This window comes from Eimeria maxima, genomic scaffold (genome assembly GCF_000499605.1).
Source record: "Eimeria maxima Weybridge genomic scaffold, Emw_scaff1285, whole genome shotgun sequence".
Taxonomy (NCBI): domain Eukaryota; phylum Apicomplexa; class Conoidasida; order Eucoccidiorida; family Eimeriidae; genus Eimeria; species Eimeria maxima.
The window spans coordinates 1-10163 of NW_013564274.1; the positions used below are offsets into that span (position 1 = coordinate 1).

General features: G+C 49.8%; 3 protein-coding genes across 3 annotated transcripts; 1 reads left to right on the forward strand and 2 right to left on the reverse strand.

Annotated features, from left to right (window-relative positions):
• Positions 1–40: 40 nt before the first annotated feature.
• EMWEY_00051070 (Chromosome III, complete sequence, related) lies at positions 41–834 on the reverse strand (the record flags this gene model as incomplete). Its single annotated transcript, XM_013479670.1, has 3 exons — positions 41–185; positions 367–494; positions 643–834. Coding segments are annotated over 3 exons (465 nt in total), but the record flags the coding sequence as incomplete, so codon positions are not given.
• Positions 835–5313: 4479 nt separating this feature from the next.
• Positions 5314–6641, forward strand: EMWEY_00051080 (hypothetical protein, conserved; the record flags this gene model as incomplete). The annotated part of the gene is made up of 2 exons (XM_013479671.1): positions 5314–5939; positions 6113–6641. 2 exons carry the CDS (start codon positions 5314–5316, stop codon positions 6639–6641), a joined length of 1155 nt encoding a protein of 384 aa, XP_013335125.1.
• A 398-nt stretch (positions 6642–7039) lies between these two features.
• EMWEY_00051090 (hypothetical protein, conserved) lies at positions 7040–9513 on the reverse strand (the record flags this gene model as incomplete). The annotated part of the gene is made up of 4 exons (XM_013479672.1): positions 7040–7276; positions 7507–7579; positions 7802–8040; positions 8557–9513. 4 exons carry the CDS (start codon positions 9511–9513, stop codon positions 7040–7042), a joined length of 1506 nt encoding a protein of 501 aa, XP_013335126.1.
• Positions 9514–10163: the final 650 nt, after the last annotated feature.

Consider the following 10163-nt stretch of genomic DNA (forward strand, 5'->3'; position numbering starts at 1 on the left):
AGTAGAAGTCTTCCATGAGGGTAGATAGAGACAACTATACTGTCGCTAGCATCTTGATGACGAGAGCATGCCCGTGTAGCATAAGCACATCGCCGTGTCTGTGCATCTGCAGCCCACATGAAGGAAGCGTGAAAGGATCCGGTGCATCCTTCGGTCCCCCCCGTAGAAGCGGAATTCCCTGTAAACTGCAAAAAAGACAAGAGCAAGCAGTTGACACATATAGCACATCATGCTATTCTTCCAATACTAATATGACTATCGTAGGGGTGCTAAATATATCATCTATACCCTTCTAATTTGGTGTTAGGGCAAGCAAGGTCAGCGATGTCAAGTACTCTATTAATTAGTCCACCGACGACACCACACCTGAAGTTCCCCAGGATGAACTTCATTCCCCGAGGACCAATCTTGAAGCCCCGCCTGGCAACATCCTGAATGGAATTCTCCTCGTCAAGCATGGAAGCGTCGACAAATGAATACACCACCAGACGGCGCTGAATGAGCATAAGCACAGTTGCAGTAGGATTGTCGCCGGATTGGCTACCAACGCCACGCCAATAACTACTTCTAGGTAGATGGTTGGGTCTATCGTTTAGGCTGTTAGGAATTTAAATGGTTGCTGTAAGCCACTCGCAGTCTCACCGTTGTCCGCCTCTCAAACTGGTTCACAACGGGGAGAGGTGACAGGTGCCAAGCATGGAGGAGCTTGACACGGGATGTCCTTGTATTAATCTGGATCATGTATTCCACAAACGCCCATTCGTCTGAATCACGAATCACACTTGCTATGTGATCATCCGAAATGCGGCTAAATCCCGCACCTTGAGCAGCCATTCCGTCTCGTTGGTGACAATATTAACGGCCAGAAAGCGTAAAATAATTCCATAGCTCAACTTGATACAACCAGGAAAAGGTTGTTATAGCAATGTGACACTACAGAGCCAATGGTCCACCTACGACACTTAGGAGAGCAGCCAAGTGGGGGGTTTGGGCCTAGAACGGGCGATCCTTATACCGTGGAGTGAAGTTTTGATAGCACATTACTTCAACAAGCTAATATGAGGTCACAAAACCTTTGAAGTAGCTCATAAAATCCAGTTCCTCATTCAAGGAACTGGTTTGAGGGGGAAAACAGCTTACGTGGAGAGCTCTGCATGGCCCATCGTTGCAGGTCACTCAGTGAAAACACTGCGAGGGACGGCAGGCAGAAAAGATCTGCCAGGCCACAGTATCAGGGGAGTGTGCAAAACAATGATATTTATGGCTGCACCCTCGCAACTGCCTGGTTGGGAGGAGGGAGCAAGATGGGTGGAGCAGCCCTAAGCAGCAGTCGACACGCACTGAGCAAACATACTGCTCACTGGAACCAGTTTGAAAGAGGTAAAAACCTGCCCTCCTGACAGTGCTCTTATTTTCAATGATGACCCGTTCCTACTGCCAATTGCAGTTTTCCCAAGGAAGTCGACGAGAAAGAACATTATCGTTGAGTTCCTGGCCGGGGCGCTATGCACAACCATTCTGCAAACGAAAGGTTGATCGAACCACTAAGTACATCTTCGTGCAGGCTTAACTTTGTTTTGCATATAAGTACTATTTGATCCTGCCCTTCAAGCGCAAGAGTGAAGCGTAACCCTCTTTGAGCCGACGCAGCTTTAGTTCCTGGGCCCTGTATCACTCTGCAAACACCCCGGGGATCTCAAGGCTAATCTTTCAGCGTAGCCTATCGGTGCGGATATATTAAAACGATCAAAGAGTGCACTGAATGGGAAGCAAGCACCGAACACTTTGGACCCGTCTACGTTTACCAGCCACAGTGGCAAACACCACGAGAATGTTCGTAGACTATTGGCGAACCACCTGTGTGAATCTTATATTAAAAATATAGGGTACGCCCACGCAACTTCTTGTTCAAGTTATGAACCTTGGTGAAGAAAGCTTGTCCCTGCTCTCTCCCTCTTCGCAGTGCCGAAAAGTTTAACGCCAAGCGTAGGGCAACGCCGCAGTAGTATTTCGTTCAACGGAAGGTGCAGTGATGTATACTAGAAGTGACGCGCTGCGAATTGAGAGATTCACGCTTTGTATCTCTCGTGCAGTTGCTAGCTTGCTTGTCTTGGCTATATCAGACTTCCATCACGACGTTTCCTCATGTCACTACGGCGCTGACTGGCACTGACTTGTCAGAGTAATGGGTTCCACTGGGTTCATAGCCATTAAGGAGCTCGTAATGCTCATTTCTTTGCATACCAGAAACAGCACAAACATTAGCGGGGGTTAGTACCGAACAAACAGTAATACTTTGGCAAGTCACAACACACCCTCATGATTGATATGACAAAGTATTACAGTAGTAGCAAATGGAAGTACTGGTAACTAGGTATCCAATCCAGTGATCCTCATTTGATTGGATACATGGGGTCGGCACAGAGACTAGGCCCTCGTCCAACTTCGTGCTGACATGTATAAACAAGACTCCTTAAGTTAGATTGTGTAGAGTCGAGATGGAAACAACCAGAAGGGCTACTACATGCTACGCAGCAGTACAACAACAAGCCATATTGAAATCTAAGTGCAGAAGTGGCGCTTAAGGCCGTTCTAGCTGCGCATATCCCATAGACGGCTTTACGCGTGCAAATGATATATATGGACGCAAAATTGGCCGCATCCAATTACCCTTCAGCAGCTCCAGTGGCGAATCCTATTGCCATTCCTTACGACGACACCTACAACCGCCGTCGAACAGAGAAAGAGTATCTGTCTCTGGCTCCCGAGCACTTGCAGGACCACTGAATGGGACTCCCGGAGTAACTTCGGCGGCAAGGCTGATTTACCGGCAGTTCGTCAAGGCAATGTCAGCTAGCCTTGGAGGAGCAGAGCCGAATTGCGACTACAGTTTGACCTATACTGTGCGCCGGAATATTGTGCACACACTGATTTGAGCCTTGGTAGCCTCTTGCGCTAGCCAACTGAGCTAGGCCTCCCTAAACATGTAGGAACATTTCGTGGACTGGCTCAAACAGTACGCGATAGGAATTAACGAAGCATCACAAATCTGTAAGCCTCCTCTGACTAGCACAAAAATGCCTAGAGGAGTTCAATGGGCTCCAAAAGCCATGTCGCTCAGCGAATGCCCTTAACTAAAAGACGGAGGAGCACGGCGCCTAGTGAACCCACCAGGGATACCATCCAGAAATGTCTGAGCGCATAACGTTAGAGGAATAACTGAGACACTCTGGCCATTATATATACTTGGTCTGCCGATACAGTGTGGGCAAGTGCTCACCCGCTATCCGGCTCGCCAGCAAGCCTGAGGAACTTCATAACAGCGGTGGCAACACGAGTGCCGGTGGAATCCTAAGATTCCGTGCTCACTGTATAATCTGCACTGCTAGAGAAGGGACTGCTTGCAGTGATTGCACTATGCCATTTGGCCCTGCAGAAGTCCCTAACAAATTGCAGACCGGGTACTCCTATTACGCGACGTCATTTGCCCCGATTGATAAGCTATTCGAGTGGTGCTGGTGCAGAGGAAATTCTGGCGTTGAGCGTTAACCTCAGTCCTCCGACTGTTTCAGGAGCCACATCAAGATCCGCGGGGTCCGGAATATGCGGAATCCCTTGCTGGTCGGCAAGAGCGGGTAGACGTCTTCAAAAAAATAGTAGAAGTGGCCGACTGCAATGCCAACGAGGTGGTCCGCCATATTCCAGCCCACCAGAAGGGATAACAAGGCCAGCAAGAAGGGCAAGTACGGAGCTTGCACAGGCATGAAGAAAATGGACAGTCGCGTGTTCGGATTCCGGCGACCCCATATGTAAGTCATGACGTTAATCATTGAGCCGCTAAAAAAGTACGAACTCACTCCGAAAATGTACGAGAATGCCTGCAAAATGAGAGGACAGAAAAGTGCCCGTTTCGAATATTTGGTGAGGGCAAAGAAGCTATGGAGGGAAAACTGTGCAACTCATCGCGTACTGCGCGATGCAACAGCTTCTCGAGAACGAGGTTTAAAAGATCTACTAGAGTAAGTGTATGCATTTTAAACGTACCAGAAGAAGCCCTCCAGTGCAGATGAGCATCCATAGGAATGTTGCACTACGGCGATGCTCCTCCAAAGTTGAACAATAGAAAATAAGGACGTAAACATTCCAGAAAAAGTGGAGAGAAAAAGTTCCGAAGAAGAGGAAGCACGTAATCAAGCGCCAGATTTGTCCGTGCGTGAAAACAAGCTGCCAGTTCATGTACAAGGAGAAGGGTGAGATGATCTCAAGCGTGCAGAGGGCCATCAACAGAGTGGAGGACACGAGACAGACTCGCGTCACCGGCGGGATGTGCGTAAAGAACAAGTCGACTTGTTCCATCTTCGGGCCGTGCACAGACTGCCAAAAGAAAGGATCTACGGAAGAAAAGCACAGCACTGGAAAATGTCCATGGCTTTCCCTGTGTTCTGGCGTCGCCGGGCTGACAGCAGACCATCTACCTCCCACACACAGGAGCTGCCCCGTATTCCCGCAAAATAAATAAATCACAAGGGCGCGAAAAGCTCATTCGAGCCACTCAGAAAAGAATGCTATCCCCGCGTCGGCAGTTAATATTTCACCCGATGGGTTGGCATGAGCTCGCGAAGCAAAAAGAATATCAGAAAGTCCTACAACCCAACCATTTCACCGCATTTGTGAAAATCCATAGAAATAAATCCCAATAATGTCCCGAATGTCCTCGCCTCTATTGAAGGCGTGAAGGCGTGAAGTGATACCCGTGGGACTGGAACGCATGCGGAAGACGGTCAGCGTAGACCTGCTTGATCATCGGGAACACGAGCCTCTCTTCGTATTGGTGCACAAAACTTTAGTAAATGCCGTATATTTAGCAAATTACTGTCTCTACACACTTCCTTCAGGGACAACCCTGCAAGCCCGCCACTGCAGCAGGCTTTTCTCTCCCAGACTTATTTGGACTCTACATCTTTTCCTGGACGATATTGTTTTAGACCCGAGTTGATTATTTTCGATCGATATCATGGACTCACTGTCGACAGACTGTCATCCGAAGCTTTATATATTGGCGCTCTATAAGTAGCTGGTAGAGGGGGCTCTGCACCCCCTAAAATATCTGAATATAACAGCACTAAGTAAGCCTCTCGTGACTTGCCATATTTCTTACCTATATATTCAGCTGATAATCTAAATAGTTGCAACTGCTAAACAACTACTGGGCGCATCCATGGCAGCACTTCGGGAAGAACCACTGCGTCGATGGCATTAGTACTTCATCCGGATATTTGGGCATCGCTATAGTCACCCCGTCAACTTTGCAAAATGAAGATTCTGGAGGAGCGGTGCGACACCATTACAAATATGGAAGTGATGCTCCTTCTAGTACAGCAACAACAACTGCTGCCGTCTGTCGAGTGTTTACTGCGACAGGCTAGCAAGCCAAGCTCAGTCAATTCAGGTAGTTCAGCACCCACAACTGTCTCAAATATGGAGCCTCGGAAATTCAATGATCGTGAGGACAGCGTCAGCTGGCAGACTGATCACTCGGTCGAACGTTTCAGTTTAGATCAAGTTAAAGAACTGCTTTACCAACATATGTTCAACCAGATGGTGCAGGACTACATTCGGAAGACATGCCCTTATCTACACCTCGTGCGCGCACCAACGGATGCGCGTAACCTCGCAGATCGATCAAGAAGCCATACAGCAGGAGTTAGAGTCCCGCCAAAGCGGGCACCAAGTGCTCAAGTTGTCAACAGAAGAGCCAGTGGAACTGGCGCCACTCGAACTGGGGGGGTGTCACCGCTAATCAGTCGGCGCTGTCGCGAGTGCCTCGACGTCCTCTTCCATCGTTTTGGCCTCACAGAATTGGAGCTGCTCACCATCCTGAATCTCGGCGCCTTCAAGCCAGTCGAGATATACATGTATCTAGACGACTGTTCAAGCAGGTTTGCTACGACACATGCAAGTTGCTTACACATTCCTTTTTGAGTGCTTCTATGCCCCTGTTTGATCCGGTACCTTGTTTACTTGTATCCAAGTTACTTTTACAGAATCTCGCAAGTGACGGGGAATTTCGCACGATAGTGTCCCCTGCTTCTGCTGTGATGTTGCGTGTCAGATTCACAGAGGAGGAGGCAGCAGAGATGCTTGGGCTGATTGACCTGGCTCTGGTGCAGCAGCAACCGCTTCCACCACTGGCTGAATGTGCATCAGATGCACCAGCCTCCATGGATGTTGATTCGCAAGCAGGAACAAAGAAACCAGCACTGGCTTCACGTGGTCCTGGGGAACTGCACGAGGAGCAGCCAGAAATGCAGGATGAAGTCACGGGGTCGGAGACACGGCAGAAACAAGCCCAGCAAGAGGCCGAGCACTCCACCGGTCTGCGGGTTGACGCCGAATCCGAAGAAACACACAGGAACGCACCAGACGGGGATCAGGAACAGCCCCGTGCAACCGTCACCGATAAGCACTGTTCGGAATCAGAGAGTCTGTTTGCACCTGCAGAGGACATGTTAACGACTGCTGCGCGCAATGCAGGTTGTGCAGAAACCGCTGCAAATGAAGCGAAGCCTCGTGGCAGGGCTGTGCGCGGTGCAGCCAAACGCCGCCCTGTGAGCAGACGGCGGCGCATTCTTGACGACTAGCGTAAGCTACGACATACCACTTCTTTTTCTGTCGATTGGTGCAGTTCATAATACCCGGATCGGGTTCCGAAATGATACCAGAAAACATCCGGTGAAATTAAACTAATAGTATATATGACAACACGTACGGGCAGTGCAGTGGTTACTTAGCTACATTGTTGCAGCCTCGCATGTCGTCCAAACCCACTCGGTTTGGAGGAATTGTTTAACTGCCCGCTCTCTGGTACGAGGCCACGCAAAATATGTTGCTGAAACAACTGAACGCACAGTAGGCGACTTCGTTAGTGTCGCAATGCGAGGCACCAGAATTCAAGGTGCAAGTGCCATTCTACAGCATTGAATCAGGGCATTCACTCTTTTGTTGTGAAGCCCATACTACGGTCGTCGATGACTTCCTCCTAATCATCGCCCCCTCCAGGGGATTCGTCGTTCAACTGTACCTCCAGCGAAAACGAACCATCAAGGGCGGCCATCAGCAGATCGTCCCGACGCTGAAGGGACCAAAACGTCAATCCCGCTGATGAAGCGGACTGCCGCATCTTGCCGAAGTCAGAGGGTACATATCCTCCAGTGACGAGGAGGCCAGAGCTGACATCCGGAAGGGGCGCAATACACCTTAAGGTGTCCTCTGACGCCTGAAAGTAGCAACAGCACACAATCTGCTTCCGTATACTGTATACAGTCCCACCTGCCAGCAGCTCATTGGTGGCAAACATTGTTGTGGTCCAGTTTAGCTGCCTGATATGCGCATTGCTGAACATTCGCCCACCAGAACCTCGTGCTAGTAGCACGAGGTTGGGCATTGCCAGTCTCATCTGCCTACAGACGAGAACCGCAATTGCAGATAGCTTGCTCCTGCACTCACCAATTCGCCTTCTGCCCAGCTCAGTACGACACCTGTTGTGGAGTCCCATAGTTTCAGGCCCTCATACAACCGGCTGCAGCCACAACGATCCGCTGTGGAGCCACCATACCCGACAACGAGCCCTCCCCACAACCGACACTTGAATGGCCAAGTAGCCCCCTCCGCACGGACGAAAGCAGGATGGATTGGACCGCAGCTGGCGGTAAAGTGAGATAGTTGTGGATGAAGAAGTGGGAATAATAGTGGCTTAGTTTGTGCTCGTGTGTCACTAACGGTGGTTCCTCGTGTCTCGGACATTGTTGTCGCGGGGGCTTTCGCTCCTCGCATTGAAACTGCTGGCGACTCATTGCTGCCGCCATTATCAGTAGAGCTCTCAGACACCTGATTCCAATCGTCAACGCTTCCAGCTTGGTGCTGCGTGTCACTATCCATAAACTGCAACACCTCCTTAGCAGCAGCACCATCAGCTCTGGCTGCAACAGCCTTTGAGCCCTGCACCCTTAAGAGATGGTCCCAGAAACGCTGTCTGCAACTCTGTGCGTAAGCACTCTGGGGGCCGTGCAGCGTAAAATGTAATAGACGGAGGAGCCCACCGGTTCGTCCCGCAGCCGGTGGCAGTGACGGTGAACAACATCTAGGCGGATCGATCTGAACGCCTGTACTCGGCTGCAGGCGAAGGCCTTTAGGAGAGTGGGAAAGGCAGAATGAATCAGTAAAAGCAACAGCACTGTCAGCGGGACTTTTTAAGTTGACAGCTCTGTTTGACTGAACAAGATTAACGAGCTGTGCGCGGTGATACGCGCACCGGCACCCATTCGGTAAATGGCATGACATCAGTCGGCCCTTGTGGATAGCATCCTCTGTGCCAAATTCGTCGTCATTTTGTAGTTCTGTCAAAGATCCACGTTCCCATCCTTTGCAAGCCAGCGTACGAAGCTGGAAACCGCTGGTGATATTCTGCGGCGCACAAGAGTGTCTCTGGCGAAAGCTGGGACCACAAAAACAACGGCATGCGCACTGCCAACACAGTTTGCAATGTATTGCTCCTACACCGCCGGTCTGCAAAATATACTTGGCGTTGGGCGAAAACTGAACGAAATCCGCTGCACATCCATCAGCGGAAGCAATTGTCTTGATGGCACGCAGACCGTCGGGAAGGCTGATGAGAATTGTCTCACCATCAGAACCCTCCAACATTCCCCGTATCCCGAAGTTCTCAGCAGGACGATACCGAGTTACAGATGCTGCCAGTAAAGAGCCATCCGGGGACACATCAAACGTCATGAAGAGTGAAGGGTAGTCTCTATCCTGCTCACTCGGCCCTAGGCGCTTTGCTTCCAGTGGATATGGGGTTGGGATTCCGCAGCCAGAGCCTCCGGAACTGTAATGAAATGGAAAACGAAGGTCAAATACCCGTATCCACCGGTCTTCGCGGCCTCCCGTGAGAAATAACTGTGGATGCAATGCCACTCCTGTGCCGATTCCACAAAGAGCACCATCATGTGCAGAAGGAAGACGAAGTATGGGGCACAACTTCGGTCCAAGAAGCTTTGCGCTGACGCCTGAAATGCGTGAGTCAAATACCATAACATCGCCATTTGGGGAACCAGAAAAAAGGAGAGGAGTGTTGGGGTCCCGGTTCACATGGACGCAAGGAGCATAGCCGTTTGGATTGGGCATATCACCAGGTTCCCCAGCTACCGGCATTTCAGAAATGAATGCTTCATGATTCATGTCGAAGGTAAGAATGGTGCCTTCAGGCGTGCACGCCAAGAGCAGTGATGGACAATACGGTGTAAAAAGGACATCGTTAACTCCCCTGAAAGACCGAAGGCCGGCGCCACTTTGCGGATGCGGCAATCCATATTTCGCCACTGGCAAAAGTGCGCTTGGTACCTTGTAATGGGGGCGGCATAATTCTAGTAGATGGGTGTCAACTGTAGCCCCCGCCTCAGCTAGAGACCCATACGCCAGAGAACAAATGGAGCCCTTCTGTTGCCTTTCCATTGTGTCGAGCTTGTTCTTATGCCGACAAAAGCAATGCATTCAGCAGCTACCAAAAGGTACAATTGGCGTCGAGGCCAGTTGCAGTTTTACTGGGCATGAGCTTGAGTTGCTGCATGACGATGTGCTGGCGCTGAGCATGCAGCATGGTTGCCGATACTTTCTTGATAAACGGGGGACTTCCCAAGCAACTTCTTCCCATATGACACATCTGCCCTCAAACGAAACTGATACATAAAATTATAAGTCACGCAAGTATCCTGCGTGCTTGAAGACAGCTGCTCCGTCCCCCCACGTCAATAGCCTGTCCACACCTGTTCACTTTGTCGAGGTGTGTCAAGTTTTCACAAGGGTAGTTAAACCGATACTATATTTTAAAAATAACTAAAAACTCCGTATCTGCAAACTAGAAGCTGTGCTAAGGTGCATCGGGCTTGCATGCAGCCATCGAGCAAACCGAGACGCCAATATGGTAGTACATTGTGCGCTCTCCGCTGCTGCGCCTACGTAGGCAATCAGATCAAGATATATGCTGCACCTAAATTTTTAATTACTAAAACCCAATTCATATCCCCATTATATCCCTAAACAGGCCTAAAAGCGAATACACAGTCTACCGTCAGTATATATATATATATATATATATATATATA